This window comes from Pleuronectes platessa, chromosome 8, assembly GCF_947347685.1.
Source record: "Pleuronectes platessa chromosome 8, fPlePla1.1, whole genome shotgun sequence".
Taxonomy (NCBI): Eukaryota; Metazoa; Chordata; class Actinopteri; order Pleuronectiformes; family Pleuronectidae; genus Pleuronectes; species Pleuronectes platessa.
Genome location: NC_070633.1, coordinates 19095948 through 19114741, shown reverse-complemented (window position 1 = coordinate 19114741; position 18794 = coordinate 19095948). Strand labels below are relative to the sequence as shown.

Below are 18794 nucleotides of genomic sequence, written 5' to 3'. Positions count from 1 at the left end.
CTGTTTCACAATCTGCTATCATAGTATTTCATATCGAAATAAAACTTCTTTAATCCCTGTCTTTGAGGCAAACTCTGTGACTCTGTGTGTGTGTGTGTGTGTGTGTGTGTGTGTGTGTGTGTGTGTGTGTGTGTGTGTGTGTGTGTGTGTGTGTTTGTGTGTGTGTGTGTGATCAGGTGAGGTCAAAGCTTATGTAGGGCCCGTTTCCAGTCCAGGGCGGATCCATTGTATAACACAGCGTTCATGTTAGCCGCGCCCACTGACCAGCAAGCCTCTCCGGTCGAGGGAAAGAGCCCAGAAACGTTTTAATCCAGACACAGGACCGACTTGTTCAAACTAATCCCGCTGAATGCTCCATTCACACGAGCGCACACGACACCGAGCAGCTTTGCGGGCGCTGCCGTGTAATGGATATACGGGCCGATAAAGCTTTCCACTCTTCTACAGGAGAGGGATGGACGTGGGATTTGAAAGTTGACTTATGAAAAACAGAAATGCAAAGTTCCCCTGGTTCAGCGGCGCGATATAATCCTCTCTGAAGTTTATGCATTAAAGCTCACACTGTCAGTCTGCCCTCGGCCTGTACGGCGAAATGTGTGAGGTGTGTTTTTCCTCCTCGTGATATCTGTGTTTGAGAGTGTGTCAGGACGGAGTGTTTGTTAAGTTTCCTCCCAGAGCAGGTGGCTAAGGGATAATCCAGGTAAAGCCACTGCAAAGTTGAGATGGAGGGATGGGCAGAGGGAGGCGGGCGGGGGAGGGTGGACAGGGTGGCCTTTGCATGGACAAGGGCTAATTCTGGCCTCCTAATCCCAGTCCCATCCACCCTCCCCCTCTGCCTGCCTGCTAACTCCAAGGCGACAGTGGGGAGCAATTGACGCCCAGGTGGACACTACCACCACATTCACACCCGTTGCACTGAGCCCACCCAAGTTTACTGAGGTAGGAGAGGGAATAGAGGAGAGACTGCTGGGACCTGTTGTGCCTGGGCGAGCCGGGCAGCCTACACACCTGAGTGAGCCTCACTGGAGAATGTAGCTGCAGCCCTCCAGCCGACCCACAGGACACACGCCACCATGGGAGAAGCTCAAAAGGTAAGAGCACCTGATCTGGAGCAAGGGGACTTATGAAACCTTTACTGTCCACTTGATGCGGGAGAATTTCTAACGAGGTGCGACCCTGCAAATATGAAGTCTGTTTTAGAGAATGACATTTTGTAGATGCAGCTTTCAGCCATGATGGTTGGATTTTTTAATTCTTCAATTTCTCTAGTTATGTTGATACCGTATAAAACTATAATTATACACCTCAGAGGACCCTCGTATACCATTTGATTTACAGTTAATCACATATACGCTGCAGTATCCATCACCTTGAATCAAATTTGTACATCTACAGTGCGTCTTTAGCCTGTAGTTGTGCAACCTGGCCTCAGACCAATCCCAACAAATGGAGAACTGTTATATAAAATATGATATGAGCAGAGGCAGCCGAGCTGGAGCACCAGAAATCAGGGCAGGAGATTGGTCGTTGGGTGGGCGGAGCAATAGGTGTGTAAGGGGAGCTTTGACCTCAAATTGGAAAGAGGTCAGGGGGATTTTCATCAGGCGCTCGCTCACATGCTCTCATTTCCCAAACCCAAACATTACAAACTTGAAATATCCAATGATGAACGGCCTGTCATGATATTTGTTTGATTTCCACACTGAGATAAGTATTGTAAGTATTGAAAGATGCTATCAGTGAGCGCATGGGTGCTTCCCTCCTGCAGGGCTTACTCTCTGTCATTGAGAAGCTGAAGGGATCCACTGAGCGGGAGGTCAGGATAGTGCTCCTGGGCCTGGACAACGCCGGCAAGACCACCCTGCTGAAGAGCCTGGCCTCTGAGGACGTGAACACCATCACACCAACGCAGGTGAGGTGCCATGTTCACACTCACACACTCACACGTCAGGAGCTCATGACGTCATGAAAGTCACACAATAAATCTGCACAGAACTGTCCGCCTTCAAACACCCACCTTTTCAGGAGTGCTTTTAATCTTTGAGCATGATGTGGGTTTGGGATGTGTATTTAGTTATTATTGTCAATTGCTTTTATTAGCTTTTTATTAGAAAAATTTAATTTAAAGTATAGTGTTTTTGAGCATTGTTAAACGTACTGCACATACAAATTATTGTTCTCATTATTGTTATTATGTAATTTATTTCTTATAAGAAGAAGAGTGAAATTAAGAATAATAAGAATATGAGTAAGAAAAGTAATAGGGTTCCTCCATGTGCCACAATAAATATAATTTTGAATATATTTCTACCTCTGATATGATTATCTAATGCTCTCACAAGACAAGACATGGAGCAGAGGCAGGGCCAGGTTGAGTGTGACAGCTCATCAGACATCAGGCAGAGAGGACGCAGTCCCGTGCAACATGGCAATAGTCTCCACAAAGCTAAATCAGACCTGACACATACACAACACATGCACAACACATACACAACACATACACTGCACTTGATCCTCCCAGTCTTATCCTCAGATTTGCTCCTCGGACGGCCCTCGGGATAAGTTGTTACACAACCTCACCAGCTGAAACAGAAAGCTGTGTTATGAAAAACACAGATTAACTCTGTGACCATCTCCATATAAACACTGGGACTCCTGCTCATACGTAATGAGAGTGCAGCTAAGAGCAAACAAACAGAGATTAACTTAACACGTGTGTTCAAGTCCTAATTCATAACCGACTGCGAGGTCGTCCACGGTGTTATCCTGAAGAGGGTGCCGTGTGCAGCACAGTGACTTCAGCTCTGTGTTTTCACCTCAGGGCTTCAACATAAAGAGCGTCGCCTCTCATGGGATGAAACTCAACGTTTGGGACATCGGAGGACAGAGGAAGATCCGGCCCTTCTGGAAAAAGTATCTGGAAAACACAGACCTGTTGGTGAGTGGCCTCAGTCAAATCAATTCATTCTGTGTTTAGATCTTTATTCCAAATCTGCTGGTTGTCATTGAGAATATAAAGAGAACACGATAGAAGCAATAGACAGGCATCTCACTGAGGCATGATGGGACATTTTACAGAACAAAGAGCTGATACATTAATTACTCACGACAGGAGACTAGTTAAACACTGTAAAATGATCTTGATTAAGAGACTTTCTTAATATATACTTTAACTTTATTGTTCTTTTTTTCCTCCACAAAAGAGGTTGGGTTTCTGTCCATTTGCTTGTTTGTTAGTTTGATTACGCAAAAACTGCTCATCAAATTTCCTTAAAATGTTTTCGAAGGGTGGGACATGACCCCACCGATTAAATCATGGTGCAGATCCGGATCAGGGGGCAGATTTGTCTTCATACTTTCTCTAACATATTGAGAGGTTTTTTCCTCCCAAATTTTTCCTGATTTCTCAGAGAATAATTCTTGGATCTTGATGAAATCAGTGTGTCTGCAAGTTGTTTAAAAATCTGAACCCAGTGAATCTAGATGTGGTTTCATATGGGGACTGTGTGTGACGAGGTGTGTGCTCTATTAGTAAAAAGGAGTTTTATTACAACTGAGGGAGCAGCTTCATCCTAAGAGTTACAAACCTGCAGAAAAATGTTGAGGCCAAAAAACAAATACTTCAATCTTGACTTTACTTGTAGTAAATAAGAGTCTGACTTCCCTGTTGTGTTGCTCTTTCAGATTTATGTTATTGACAGTGCAGACAAGAAGCGGTTTGAAGAGACGGGCCTGGTGAGATTAATACAGCAAATACATTCATGTTTTCTTGTAAGTAAGTGACTTTATTAAATGTCTTTGTGTGTCTGCGTGTTTGCAGGAGCTGTCTGAGCTCACCGAGGAGGAGAATCTAAAGGGTGTTCCAGTTCTCATCTTTGCCAACAAGCAGGATCTGGCCACAGCATCGCCAGCCAGCGAGATCGCCGAGGGACTCAACCTGCACACGTACCGGGACCGCGAGTGGCAGATCCAGGCCTGCTCTGCTGTGAACGGGGAGGGAGTTCAGGTCAGTACCCAGCAGGCTTCCTGCTTCAGATGGAACCCAAACTACTGTATAGATGTGATCTCTGCCTACCTAACTTTTAGAATTGTATCAACGTCCTCTTTGACTTGCTGAAGTTTACTATCAATCTTTAAATAGATTGAATTTGGTTAAGAATCCAACTTGACCAGTTTTGTTGTCATTTCTCCAACAGGATGGCATGAACTGGATTTGCAACAACATCCTGAACAGGAAGAAGTGAACCAGCGGCGACACTGACCACAGTCAAACCGAGAGTCGACATCTCCTCATTTCATTCAAGGGAATCAAGATGTATCACCTCGTTTCAAATGAATGCACCTATCACAGATCCTGCTCCGCTCACAGATCTGAACAATGACGTTGTTTTTACGATTTGTGTAATTTTTATGAAAATATTGCGAATGTAGTTGATTTAAATGTAACATTTCTAGCTAAGATAAGTGACTGAAGCTCTGACTCATCATTGTTCGGCCCTAAACATGTGTTTGTTCCCTTGATCCTAAAGACCCTTGTCTGGTGAATCTGTGTGCTTTCTGGAAACCAAGCTGAGTGTGTAGCCATGTTTAACTTTTAGGGTTTATCAGTTTCATAGACATCCGTTCATTGTGAGTTTAAAGTATGTGTTTGAGATTTATAATAAAATAACTCGTCATTTCTGCTACTTTGCTTCATTTGTTGTTGTAATCAGGATTGCCGAGCATGCTCAAACCAACTTGCAGAAACAACAGGAGCAGGCAGATTAATGATTAAGTCACAGTTTTAATAAATTGTCTCCTCAAGCCCACGAGAGTGTCTGTAAAGGCCAGAGCTTCCCTGAGTGACGTGAGGAACAACAACAGGCTGACCTGCCGCTGCTCAGCTGTCATCTGTCTTTATTTACGCGCCGTGACCACGAGCTCTTTCCCTGTGCGAGAGAGAGAGAGAGAGAGATGAGAGTCTGCGCCGATGCACTTGTGTGGCACAACAAGATATCAAATCCTCCAGGCCCGGCAGAACAAACTGTGCAGGAAATTACACGCAGGAAGGCTGACTAATTTTCAGCAGGGACACTTTCACTGAAAATGTTTGTTTTGTATGTTAATTCTGGAGCTGTTACACAACACACAGTCCCTGCAGCAGAGAGGATACAGTTAGTTACATATTCACATATTCAAACTCTCACGTCCAGCTGTGAGAAGATGAAATACTGATAAAATGCTTTTTGGGATCAGCTCTGAGGTAGAAATCCCTCAAATAAAACATTGTTTGTGCGACTGATTTGAGATGACCTCCTCAGTCCACATGACTTTCAGATCCAAGTCACCGGGTCGTGAAGGCCCTCTGCTCTCTCCTCCCACTTTTGTCCTTTACAGAGACCTTGTGGAACAATCCTCAGGTCAGCCATTTTGGCTCTACTCAGCTTCAGCTGGATTTAATGGGTCTTTTGTTTCTATTGTGTGGAGCTGTAATTAACCCACTGAATATTCTCTGGAATCAGCTCTTACTCTCCTACTCCACAGGAAATGTTGTCAATGAATATATATTTTTCTTTTGTCTTCTCTGGTATTTATTCATGGTTTTGCTGGGGGGGGGGGGGGGGTAACAGCTTCCTGTCCTTCTTGCTCAGTTTTAGCAAAACGACTGAGTATAAGCACAGCAATTCAGTCATCTCCATGGCGACTGAAAGTTGGAGCAAGTCCTGAAACATTTCAGCAGGATCAGCACCTGATGGGGGGGCCCAGCGGGGGGGGGGGGGGATTACAAGTTGTACCAAAGCGTCATTATGGCTGTTTGAAAGGGACCAGACGGCTCAGGAGCCTGTGTTGAGACGAGCTGGTGTTCTGTCGTGTGTTGTTCAGTGTTGTTAACCAACAGGTGGCAGCATTGGAAAGCCTGTTCGATCCGAGGGCAGACGGGGGGCTGGGCTCGTCACACAAAAGGGATTCGACACGTCTCAATTTAACAGATTTTATTTGATGCTTTTGAGGCTCATGTTGGATTTGACTCACACTGTTCGGGCCATGCATTGTGTAGTTAAAGAGCTGAACGTGTGTCACTGCTCTTTCGCCTGTTTCAAACCCCCTGATATCTCCGTGTGTGTATTGTAAAACTCAGTCTTGAGGCTTTATGATATCAGTTTCATATTAGTGGCCCTTCAGCATTTGTTGCCATGGCAACAATGGCTCCCTGTTGTTTGTGGTCAAGCAGCCTCTCTCATTCAGTCCAGCCCCCCCTCTCTCTGTGGTCCTCCATTGCTCTCATTTCTCCTGAGCTCTGCTCATCAAGAGACGCTGCAACCACTCAGTCCAGGTAAGAACAAACGATTCAGAGCTGACAAAAGACTGCTCATCTTTGATCAAGACAATTAACCAGCTGCTTTTTTAAATACTGTATGGAGAATGTGTTTCTAAAATGAATATTTTTGAATTGTTTTAATAAGGTTTACATTGCTAATTACTGTATTGTTGAGAAAGAGACAAAACCGTAATTTTAATATCATGACTGTGTTAACATGAATATTAATTTCTACATGTGATAAACCAAGACAAAATCCCGACCCACAGAGGACACACATCATACCATCATGCCGGAAGTCCCCCCCCTGACCTCCATGAAGCCTCACCTGCCCACAGTGACTGCACAGCCCAGTTTCAATGCTACATCATTGAACCTCGGAGCTCTGACCACCACCACCCAGCTGCCGTGGGAGGAGCTGCACATGCAAGTGCACACCATCCTGATCACTGTCATTTTTTGCGTGGTCTGCCTCCTGCTGCTTCTGGCCTTCGCATACACGTTCTGCCTCCACTGCTCCATCGGCCCGTCACCTAGAGACTCACACAGAGCCGGCGGATGCAGCCCAGACCGTGAGGACGCCACCTTCAAGAGAAGTTCATCAGACGGCCAGTCAGTGGGGAACGTTGTCTGAGTGGGAATCTGGACTAGGATAACTCATATTTGCCTTATGTTAGGATTGTTGCTGTTCTTGGTTTAGCACTTACGGCCCGTGTGGCTTGACTTGATATTTATATGAACCTGTTTTAACCTAGGAACACTATGGTGATCACAAAAGCTTCAACAAAAGGACATGTATCTTTTACCAGGCAAAGTTGACTGGAGTTCAAGTAAGATGAGTAAACACACGCATGCAAATCATGACACACAATGAATCATGTCAGTATATACTGTACACTGATCCATGGAGAAATGTGTTTAATAAAAACAAATGTAAAACATATGCAAATGTAAATGTGAGTATGGACGCGAATGCCTCGGAGTGACAAGACAAGACAAACAATAACGAACGGAACCAAAGGCAGCCTAGCAGTCATCTCTCTTTATTTCCAGTGAGCTGACAAGCGTTTACATTGTGCCGGGGCCGTGGATTTGACGAGACCGAGATAGAATAATGAATTCAGACGTTAGGAGGGAGAGGGAGGAGAGGGACTTCTTTTCTCACGGGATGAAAACACGATGTCAAACCTGTGAGGTACAGCAGGACAAACAGTGCAGGAAATTACCAAGCTGGTGTCCACTAGGCAGCGAAGACTTTTTCGGTGCTAAAACAAATTACAATACGGGTGCACAGCAAAATCTTTCAGTGGCGATGGCCCTGAGGCAGCTGCTCCAAACAATCACAGTGCAAAGTTAACCCTGATTTGTGTCAGTGTCCAAGCTAAATGAGCATGATTTTCGCTTAGCAGTATTAACGCCACACACAACCACTAGAGATCTAAAGCTTTACGGTCTAGTCCATGTACAAACAACATGTCAAACAGAGGTTGCCATGAAATCACCAATTTAAAAACAAGCCTCAGAAAAAAAGGCAAACAATAACAGCTAAATCCCTGCATTTCTATCTGGTGTTGGGCCTAACGTTCCCTGCTTTGAGTGAGTTGGACAAAAAGCGCTTCAGAAGTGGTAGAATTACTAGCGATAGCATTAGCTAGCCACCGCTTGGGTTCACGACACGGAGCACATGGCACTCTTGGAGGAGTGGGAGTCGCAGGAGCTGGCGTGGGACTCCGCGATGGAGTCTCGGTCGTCAGACTCGGGCGAGTTCCGTTCCAGGTGAGGGTCCCTGTGGCCGTCCTGCAAAGCGTCCTTGTGGTGGGCCTGTGGAGGGCACAGTTCAGGGAATCATCAAATGAGCCATTAAGGCAGCATAGCACAGAAATCCTGGAGAGCAACATATACTCCCTCCCACCTTATGACCGGACATCTCCTCCTTGCGGCCCTCCTCCATCTTCTCCTCCGGTGAATGGCCTGAAATCTCCATCTTGATGCGGTGAGAGGGACTAGACTTGGCATCGTCCTTGCCGTCCCCCGCAACCAGAGGAAAGACCTGCAGGCAAAGACAGACGGAGACGAGAGGATTCAGAAATGATGATAGAGGCAATAAAACCATTCAAGCACATCTCAGCCTGATTTCTTTACCATTCCCTCCTCAGCTCGTTTGGCCTCGGGGGCTTTGATGTTGGCCTTGCTGATGGTCTGAATCTCAAACTGCGGACACGCGGCCTGAGCGTTCCCGTCCTTGTCCCTCTTGCCTTTCAGCCAGTACGTCTCGATTTCAACATTCCCCTAAAAGTGGAGCGAACAGAGGGAAAAAGTCAACGTCGGACACACACGAAATATTCACACCGCATCGATTGCTGTCGTGGAGGATGGTGGAATGGCAGATGGCAACTTTTCCTTTAGTCGAAATTCCCTGATAAAAAGTGAGTCACCATTGGTCTCTTGAGATCGGCCCCTGTAATCAGCTGCCTTAGAAACCTCTGGGAGTCACTTTGCTTTATCACCGACTGTGCACCCTCAGAGTCAGACCCGCTGATAACATAGACAAGGCAAATCAACAAGCGGGCTGCCAAACACCAGCTCTGAATACTGAGTGTGCTGACTCCCCAGAGCCAAAACACTGCGTTTTATTTTCAATGTTTTTCACACTCTGGAATGTTTATTGTCTGCGAGTGCTGATATGCAAATCTTTCATTTACACAGATTACAGCCTCAGTGATGGGCCCCACGTAGGTTGTGTGGAGAGAACATGCATTTACTTTTGAGTGGTGACACACACTTAACACTTACAATACACCTCCTTAGCACAGCCATTGACAGGTTACACATACTACACTGAGGATAAACACAAGGTATTTGAATAAGTTGCGATGGTGACAGCTGTGATCCTTGACCTTGATGGTGATGATGCCCCTCCTTTCGAAAATGAAGTGGCTTCCTTTCAGGTGCTCATAGGTGGCGCTGGTGAGCTGAATGTGCATCTCCTGATTGAGACAACAATCACAGAAAGCTGGTTCAGCACTTCAGAGGGTCAAACGATAAAAGGTAGATATTCTGACTTGACTTAGCCTTTATTTGCCTCTCATGTGTCATCAATGTTACTTTCACAAATGTCCCCATCCGTACCTTGCCGTTGCTCTCCATGGCGGACGCGGTGTGGACCGTGTCCCCGTGCAGACCGTAACGTGGCATCTTATGTCCCACCACACCTGCCACAACCATGCCAGAGTGGATCCCTGCGCACCAAGCAGATGGTTGGGTCACTCAGTCAAACACGAACATGAACACACTTACAAGTTCACACACTTTCTACCCACCAACACGAATCTGTATGTGGTTGCCGTTGGAGGGATCCTTCAGGTGGTCGATGGAGCGCACCATGTCGAGGGCCATGTCACAAATGTTATGAGCGTGGTACTTGGTTTTCTCCGGAGCCCCAGCAACCACCATGTAGGCATCTCCGATGGTCTCGACCTGGGGAGGAACACGGCGGCGGCTCTTACACGGGATCACTACACACGTGTGAACTGAGTTACACAGAGGACAAACATATACACGCCAACCTTGAAGACACGGTGCTTCTCGCTGAGCGTGTCAAACAGCGTGTACATGGTGTTGAGCATGGAGACCACCTGCATCGGGGTGATGTGGCTGCAAATGCGGGTAAAACCCACAACATCGCTGAAGAGAATGGTCACATCTGGGAACACCTGGGGGGAAAGACAAGATAAGATAAGATCATCTTTTATAAGCCCCACAATTGAATGGCTGAATTTGTTATAAATGTTATATGTACAGCAGCCATCGCAAAATAGGCATCAGTAAGTAAAACGTAGCATGCAATACTAAAGTGTAAGGAATAGAAGAAAAAAAAGATAGAAAAATATGAATGTGAATTTTCGTCAATATTATTATAACAAGGTCAATATACATCAATATTATGCTTTTGCATTGTGAAAGTCCAGTGAAGAGACATAACACTCATACAATGTTTAAAATGTTCTGCCCCTAATCCTAAAATAAATAATAATGTGACTTTTATCTTTCTAATTATCGATATCGGGCGACACGACATCTTGACATAATTTTGTATTGCTCACCTCTAGGTCGTGTTGTGCTTGGTCCCAAACTACTGGCCCATATTGGATGTCTACACTGTACTGCATGATCCTTCTATCAAACTTCATTTCACAACAACAAAAAGTCACTTGGGATCAAATTAAAACCCAGAGAAATTATGTGAGAATATTGGTACGGCTCTCATGGATAAATATGAAGCTATGGCAGGCAGTCAGCTGAGTTTAACATAAAGATGCAAATACAATGCGAAAGGGCTAAGCTGACTAGCTACTGTATGTTTACTGTACATTCATATGTTTTCAATCATCTCATCTAACTGTAAGAAACCTAATGAACCTATTTCCCTCAATGTTTCTTTAAACCTATTGTTCCCTCCGGCAACGGAGAGGACTGATATTATTGACAGTGTGCCATTTGGTGCAGATCCAATTAAAAGTCAATTTCAAGTGAATTTAGATGTTTCTTAAGTGGACTTCTGAGCCTTGGTGGACGTATTTACTCTTTGACTTTAGTTTTAAATAGCAGTAAATTAAAAAAAACTGTGATACTTATTTCTGTTGTTATAGGCTCTTGCAGTGTAAATTCAAAAGTGAACTGTGGCCTGTATGTGGCGCAATCTACAATCCTGACCTCACAAGTGTTCACAGCAGGCTCTCCTTTGCGGAGCCTCTTGGCCACCGGCTTTGGAATCATCCTGTAGAGAAGGTCATCAGTCTTCTTCATTTCATAATCCAACATCTTCATACTCTCCTCCAGCTTGCTGGACTTCTTCTGCTCCTGTGCTCACCATGAGGAAGAAGAGGGAGAGAGAAAGAAACACTGTAAGTGTGAGTCTATTTCCTTCACCTCAGGTCTGCGGGTGGAAGGTGATGTGGGGCGGCTGGACTGAAAGAAAAGGGCTTCAGAGACACATTACATAAAGCAGAGTGACAAGTGAGCTGATATTAAATGCAGCTGCACTTTGGCTCGTGGCACCTGTATGAGAGCTCTCTTCAGCTCCTCTGACTGCTGAGTCCCCGCCAACACCAGGTCTCTGCTGGAGTCGTGCATGCTCAGGTCGTTGATGTACAGGCCGGTCCTGAACATGGCACTCAGACTCTCCATCCTGCACATACACATACACACAGGGACAATTTGAATAAAAGCTACAGTGATTGATTGAATGCAAATAAGAGTATTCAACAAAAGGGGGAATATAAAGGCTATAATTCTGAGAGCCATCTCATGTTTTCTGCATTAAATAACATGCAAGTTTTGTCGATGCCGGCATGAGGGCATTCACTTGCAAAAACAAAATGTTTTAGATGAGGAGGGAAATGTTTTGGTAATGTACTCTGTGGAAAACACTCTTGCAAATTGGTTCCCATTACGCTCACAAGAGCTGCACTGTCTGATTACAGACTAATTAGCAGCTCATTTCATGCATGGAAAGTGCTGTTCGAATGGGGCCCTGATTTGATTCACTGCCCGGGCTTTTATTTCCAGTCCAGTAATTCAGTTTGGCTCTCGATGCTTTTTAGAATGTTTTACTTTTCAACAGCAGCATTTTATTAAAGATCTGTGTCTATGGCAGAGTGTGTTGTGTGTGTGCATGAGTGTGTGTGTGTGTGCGTGCACGCCTTACACAGGAGTTCCCAGGAAGATGATGGACTCCCATTCTGGCATGTATCTCATTTGTCCTTTTAGTTTCAGGCAGCGCGTCCCATCACCCCAGCTCTCCATCGCGTTAGCGCTGTTACCGTCTAAGAGAGGAGCACATTCAAAGGCCAAGAAGAGACAAACATCCAGAGAGGTGTGTGAGGTTAAACTTCAGGAGTAAATTGTAACAGCGTTAAAGATGTCATCTGAATGGAAGCAGCAGTTTAGCATTTTTAAAGTGCAAGTTCAAAATAGGGCTCTTTGCTTTCTTGCCAACAGCTAGGCAAGAAAATCAATACCACACTTGAATCTTTATGTTTAATATGAAGCTCTAGCCAGCAGCTAATGTGTGTAGCTAAGCATAATGAAGCCTCTTCTGGCTTTCAGGAGGTTATAGGGGAGAAAACATTGACTGTATATAAAGATGGACAAGGCATCTCCAGTTCCTCCCATTGTACAGAGATAAAGCCAAAATATGCTAGACGTGTGTGCCGCCATCTTGGGCTCTTTAGGTAATTTGGACCTAGGGTGCTAGTGGAGTCCCGACCAATCGTGAGTCAGTCTCAGCTGTCAATGATGACTTTTTATATAGCATCAAATTACTACTAATAAAAACACACCTAACAGAGAAATCAACAAATAAAAATACATCACATCCAAGTCTAATCCGCTAACAAGGAGGAGGTAGGGTTTACAGCCTATACTGCAGCCAGACACTGGGGGGCGATCAAGATGATTTGGCTTCACTTTTGGAGCGCCGTCATATTCATCTTTATATACAGCCTATGTGTGGAAGCAGTGACTTCCTGGAGTCTCTGCTTGTTGCCAACAGCAAAAAGAATCATCTATAACATTATTTTCATTTAATATTTTGCAGAAGTTAAACAAATAAGATACAGAAGATGAACTAGGGAACTTAAAGATGTGGTAGTAGTTTCATTTTTGGACAGAGCCACACTAGCTTATTGCTCAATGACGCAAACTAAAGTTTTTAAGCTGCGCTGGCACCAGCATCATAGAGCACACAAACATGAAAGTCCTCAGCATAATCTCCTCAAGTCAACAACTTTCAACATAAAATTGAATATTTCCATCTTTAAACTGTTCCTTTAAAGTGAGATTGCTTTGTATTTCTTCTTCTTTGTGCGGTTTATTGGCAGGTGGCCACCAATGTCAAGGTGCATCACAGCCACAAGTGTGTCTGTGTCTATTATTTAGTCTCATTTTGTGATTAGAAAGCCCGACAATTTCAATGCTTATGTCTTTCTATGGTCTATGACCATTTCTCTAGGTCATGACCTTTGTAATCATCTCCAATGATGGACTGGAAAGCCATGAGCTCCACATCGACGTCAGCGGTACGATTGGCATTTTCATAATCAGTATCTGAGGAAAAACAAGGTCGACTGTCAGAGCCACAAACATATATATTCACCCCCTCCACCCGTCACAAGCAGGGCAGAGATCTGTTCCGCTAAATTCAATCAATTTAGGTTGAATCAAGACATCAAACAATTCAATTTTCAGCAACTGTGAGACTTAACTCACCACTTTAATTCAGCTGCGTTTTCAAAGTTAAATGTTAATGCTCAAGCTCTTGGGGGAGAAGATACATCCAATTACCACAAACCTGCTCTTTTTTTTTAAATTAGTGAAAGTTAAATTGAGCTGGGTTTTTGTGTCTGACTGCTTCGAAATTGATCTGACCACACGTCTGTGAGTGCTCGTCCACCAGACACACACACACACACACACACACACACATACGCTCACACTCACAGCCCTGCAAAATGTTACCCCACTCTTACTTTGGACTCGGTTGTGAAGGTTCCTCTCTCTCTTCACTGGCTCCTTGGACATGATCTCAAACCCGTTGTTGGGGTGGGAGATGATCTGTGTGCAGATTACAAAGTCAGTATCCTCACCTGTTTCAAGGCAGTATTTTAAGATGCATTGAGGAAAGTTTAATCTGAAAGTGGCTGAAAAAGTTGTCTGAAATGTGGACGTGGGATGTCTGACCATGTTCCAGTTGAACTCCACTAGGGGGCGAGCGAGCAAGAAGGCGTCTGTGATTTTCTTCCCATCCAGATCAGGGAAGACAGTAGACAGGCCCGAGCCCACGTTGTGCACCACCATGTCCTGGAGAAGAGAGGGGCTGACCGTTCAATCACTTAACACTTTGCGTTGTTCATTAATTCCCCTTGGGAGGCTGAGGGAAGATTACCTGTCTGAAGACAATATTGAAGGGGAAGACCTCAAAGAAGAAGTCTGAGGTAATGGGCAAAATCTCCTGCTCTTCCTCATCCTCCTTCATGATGTAGCGGTAGGCTGAGTTGTCAAAGTTCAGCCTGCATGGAAACATGGATCAGTATTTTAAAGTGGAGTATAAAGTGTGTTTACACGTCATTAAGGTTGATAGTACTGATAGTACAGTTTACTGTTCTGAGGACAGTTAGTTTTAACTGTACATGGCTCAACCCCCTCAGCCACAGCCGCTGCAGCACACAGTTTTTGTATCTGTAGTCTGTAGGGGTCGGTCACAAGATACAACAGATCTCAGGGGCTATGAGACAAATCTTTGCACATTTTAGTTCTCATTTTTTAATTTCTCATTTTTAGGTCCGAACAGTTATTTAAACAAAACCATACAAAATTGTTGGAGGGAGTATTCCCAGCAAACAACTCATACACACCAAAACCTGATAAGCAGACACTAATTATTGTATATATATATATATATATAACCAAAGAGTTTGGTAACCTCTGGTTCCAACGTCATTGAATTCTGTTGTGGACCTGGATCAGATCAATATGCTTAAGTGTGAGATTTGTTAAATGTTTTCCTTTTTCTCCAGAGAATAATTCTTGGTGAAATGAATCAGGCACATTTTGTGAGCTGATATCTACAACTGTGTGAAAGTTGTTGCAGCTTGGTTGGATTTAAGGGGACTGTTGGGCCTTGGCGGAGGTCTGCGCTCCACTGAGTGACCGTCTAATGTTTTAATGTAGAATCCAGATCTGTAAGTTACATTCGCTGCCAAATAAATGTAGGAAGTAAAAATCTTCTTCCTAAATGTAATGGAGGAAAAGTATGAAGATTAATGAACCAAGGTATACAAATGAAGTACCTTAATACTGTACTATAGTACTTATACATGATTACTTTTCACCAATGGGTATAAAAAGCTTGCGTGTGTGTGTGTTTGTGTGTGTGTGTGTGTGTGTGTGTTTGTGTGTGTGTGTGTGTGTGTGTGTGTGTGCGTACCTCATGGTGACGTGGGAGTAGTCTCCGACAATCTGCTCAGACATCACCTCCACTTGGATGTCGGTGTCGTAGAACTGCTTCCCCATCTGCCTCAGCTGACCCATGGCATAGTGCAGGTAGCCTTTACGCTTACTCCTGCAGATCAGAGAGGAACAACATCTTTCGAAAAAAGGACCCTGGCACAGCTTTCTCTATTTTCTGCTCTGTTCTTCTATTGTTACATGTAATGTCTGATTGCCCATCAATCTGACCCACTCCAACCCTCGGCCCTCCTCTTCCTCATTGTCTCAGACCTGTAGTGCAGGGTGACTCCAGTAGCAGACTCCTCCTGGCAGAAGAAGGTCGGGGGCTGCACCTTGGGGTAGCTGAAGCGCAGGTATTCATGGAGGTTGTCGAGGCCGTTGACAAAGTCACGTACATGGCGACCCAACACCTGAGGGTACAGACACGGGATGTCATTCTTCATGAAAGGGAAAAACTGTAAATCACTGAAAACAATATTATGATGTTAGAGAACAAAACAATAAGGGCTGGACAGAAAGTCTAATAATGAAATGGTAAATGAACTGTATTTTGATATCACTTTTCCAGTCTTATCGACCACTCAAAGCCCTTTACAGCACAAGTAACATTCACCCATTCACATACACAGTTTATGCAGCGCTTTTATCTATCACACACAATGATACACCATCAGTTTCAGTATCTTGCTCAAGGACACTTTGCAAAGCAGACTGGTGGAGCCGGGGATCGAACCAACAACCTGCTGATTCTCTACCTTTTGAGGCACATCGCCAATGAGTGTCTACATGAATCAACTGATAACCTCTCACTATGAAGCTTTTACATTTTTTTGACCCATCATAATTGTCTACTTATTTGTACAGAGGTAGGATTTTCGGTCTTCAATTGTCTCAGGACTTCATGTTTAAGACGAGAAACATCGCTCACAATAATCTCTTATCTCTGAGCTAAGCGACTTTGTTTTGAAATGTCAGCAACGCAAAAATAAGGCACAATAAGAGATATAAGTATAAGTATATATAAGTAAAACTAAATGTTTCATTATCAAAACGACAGTACTGAAGATACATGCAGTGGTCTCACTGTGTACTTGATCATTCTCTCACACATCACATCCACCAGAAGACAGAGTTTTGAGATCTTTCCTCACCTTGAGGATCCTGTCATAGCCGTACTTCCCCACAAAGCCCAGGAAATAGACACCCCAGGAGTTCATCAGCTCATTGTAGGGCGTCCCTGTCACTCCACTGGCTGCCTTCGCGATACGGGGTATCACGCTCTCGCTATACACCTGCAGATACACGTGGGCAGACATTTTCACTCAGAAACCTTGATTTTCTTGTGACATCAAGAGTGTGAAGCTGAACACCAGCCAGAGTGGCACATGTCCCTGTAAACACACATTATTATAGCAGTATCACGTAGTATTATTCACTTCAGGAGCACATTGTACCTGGTGGGTGACAAAGGAGTGCAGCCTGACATCTGCTCTCTCCCTGACCAGCTTCCACACATCATCTCCGTACGACTCCTTGATGAAGTCGTGAAGACTCTCGCACAGCAGCCCGTACATTATGTCTCGCTGGGTTGAAGCTCAAAGTGAGCACCGTGAAGACAGCTCTCCCCGACTGACTGACTCGCAGCGATCCTCCCAAAGGCACCTGCAAGCAAATCAAAGAAATTCAGACTGATGATGACTCCTCCAGGGCTGCAAGCTGAACTTTAATTCAGGGTTCAGCTCCATATTTAAAAAAAAAATTGCCTTATCCTGCTCTCACCGCGACCTGGGTAGTTTGCGGGCTTGCTCAGATTAGCCAGCCAAGTAAGGTTTCATCTGAAGGCGAGTGGAACAGACTGTTTTACAGGTGCCTAATTACCCAAGCCCTTGTGTCTGAACGGGCCTCCATTGTTCTGGTGTCAGCTGTCAGCGCCTGGTGGCCGTGCCCCCCCTCTCCATGTGACACAAACACACTGCAGAGGCCACCTCTCAAACACAGATGACTCCGGTCATGAGAATTTGTCCTTTTTTTTCAAATCACTCTTCTCCTCGACAGAAAGACTCAAAATCAAACACTTTTCATAATAACTCCCTCTATGATGAATTGTTATCCGATTAAAGTGGAAATAAGAGATTGACCCTTATCACTGAGACTCACAGAGCTGATGTTTTATTTGTTAAAAGAAGGCTGCCAACTAAATGTGGTTTCTTGTTATGAACCAAAATAGCTTTTCAACGACTAAACAAAGACACTTGAAGAAACTCTTAAAGCGCAGCGGCTGCTCAGCTTCCACCGCGTGTGTGCAGATGATTTTCCGTGACTCAGGATGACTCCACATTTTGTGTCAGAGGCTGGGAGGCTTCCCACGGGGGGATAGTGACATTGTGGAGCAGGGCAGGTGCAAAATCGATAACCAATCTCGACAGGGATAAAGAAAATGTTTTTGGCCCCCCCGGCTCCTGCTGAGCTCAATGAATCAATTTGTGGGGGAAAAAGCTGCTCGAGAAAGACTAAGTCGAGTTCCAAAAGGGCAACCACATCCACAGTTAAAGGGCATCACTTCATGGAGAATCGCAGCTGTAGGTTCAGAGCATTAATAAATGAAAACAAAATGGAAACTGTGTAGTGCATATTTCCACCAAGGCCTAATAGTTGCATTAAATCCAATCAAGCTGCACACACTTATAAGCCCTGTATTATCGGATCCCAGCTCAGATTTCACTTCCCTTCCCTACATGCAAATAAACTCTTACATGATTTCCGCTCTGCTAAAGAATTAAATACTTTTTTTCCTTATGCCATCGCTCCAAAGAGATTTGTGGTAATCCGTCCATTAGTTTTTAATCTTACTTGCAATCAATCAAACAAACAGCCGGGTGAAAACATAACCTCTCGGCAGAGGTATGAATATTTTACTGTCATTGAGTCCTTTTAAACTCATAAATAACTGAAAGGTATGTTGATCGCTCGTCACTCATGGCCGTGCAAACCAAATGGACGCCAGAAGTCTCACCATCAAAAAATGTTAGAGTTTAACCTTTGACCCCACACTGGAAGACAGCAGCACAAACTCTGATTGCAGTAACCTCATCAATTTTACAGCTTCCCCTGTAAAACTGTCTGTGTGTGGGAAACCTATCATGAGCAGCTAATATATAGCAACGGGGTTACTGAGGCTTTAACGGGTGTAAAGAAAGAGAGAAAATAGAAAATGTGTTTATGTGCCTATGTTTGCCGTGGGCAGGTCGGATGCTTGGCCTCTCATATGGCTGTCACTGTCTGGACAACAGCTGCTGTGATGCACTCACACACACACACTCACACGAAGAGGGGATCAGATTTTTATTTTCAAAGCGGCTCGAGGTCACGATGCAAGCCTTTATCCTGGCCCCTTCCCCTCGACAGGCCTTTTATACCAGCACCACCCTCCCACAACCACCAATACCCCCCCCCCCCCCCTCCATCCATCTTCTCTCTCTTGGAATCC

General features: G+C 44.6%; 3 protein-coding genes across 5 annotated transcripts in view; 2 read left to right on the top strand and 1 right to left on the bottom strand.

Annotated features, from left to right (window-relative positions):
* LOC128445683 (uncharacterized) overlaps nt 1-61 on the top strand; it is a 7783-nt gene extending 7722 nt beyond the window's left edge. For all 3 annotated transcript variants that reach the window (XM_053428464.1, XM_053428463.1, XM_053428462.1), the window contains one exon: nt 1-61. This exon is cut by the window's left edge and continues 113 nt beyond it. The gene's annotated coding sequence lies outside the window, so the exon portion shown is untranslated.
* A 1609-nt stretch (nt 62-1670) lies between these two features.
* Nucleotides 1671-4680, top strand: arl3l1 (ADP ribosylation factor like GTPase 3, like 1). Its single transcript, XM_053428453.1, has 5 exons — nt 1671-1912; nt 2822-2938; nt 3685-3735; nt 3821-4006; nt 4197-4680. The coding sequence occupies exons 1-5, from the start codon at nt 1748-1750 to the stop codon at nt 4242-4244; spliced, it is 567 nt and encodes a 188-aa protein (XP_053284428.1). The 5' UTR covers nt 1671-1747; the 3' UTR covers nt 4245-4680.
* A 3286-nt stretch (nt 4681-7966) lies between these two features.
* LOC128445613 (soluble guanylate cyclase 88E) lies at nt 7967-16881 on the bottom strand. The gene is made up of 18 exons (XM_053428362.1): nt 16762-16881; nt 16459-16599; nt 15578-15717; nt 15285-15419; nt 14244-14367; nt 14039-14158; nt 13890-13912; nt 13683-13721; nt 12006-12074; nt 11357-11486; nt 11012-11158; nt 9865-10011; nt 9619-9775; nt 9428-9537; nt 9196-9285; nt 8441-8587; nt 8211-8348; nt 7967-8119 (listed from the first exon to the last, which is right to left on the bottom strand). Exons 1-18 carry the CDS (start codon nt 16879-16881, stop codon nt 7967-7969), a joined length of 2130 nt encoding a protein of 709 aa, XP_053284337.1.
* Between the last annotated feature and the right edge of the window lie 1913 nt (nt 16882-18794).

Excerpts from the sequence above, each read along its gene's own strand:
- arl3l1 (XM_053428453.1), top strand. The coding sequence starts at position 1,748 with ATGGGTGCTTCCCTCCTGCAGGGCTTACTCTCTGTCATTGAGAAGCTG. Across the intron at positions 2,939-3,684 it reads TGGAAAACACAGACCTGTTG|ATTTATGTTATTGACAGTGC; the intron begins GTGAGTGGCCTC and ends TTGCTCTTTCAG. Across the intron at positions 3,736-3,820 it reads GGTTTGAAGAGACGGGCCTG|GAGCTGTCTGAGCTCACCGA; the intron begins GTGAGATTAATA and ends GCGTGTTTGCAG.
- LOC128445613 (XM_053428362.1), bottom strand. The coding sequence starts at position 16,881 with ATGTACGGGCTGCTGTGCGAGAGTCTTCACGACTTCATCAAGGAGTCG. Across the intron at positions 16,600-16,761 it reads ACTCCTTTGTCACCCACCAG|GTGTATAGCGAGAGCGTGAT; the intron begins GTACAATGTGCT and ends GTGTATCTGCAG. Across the intron at positions 10,012-11,011 it reads CTGCTGTGAACACTTGTGAG|GTGTTCCCAGATGTGACCAT; the intron begins GTCAGGATTGTA and ends CTTTCCCCCCAG.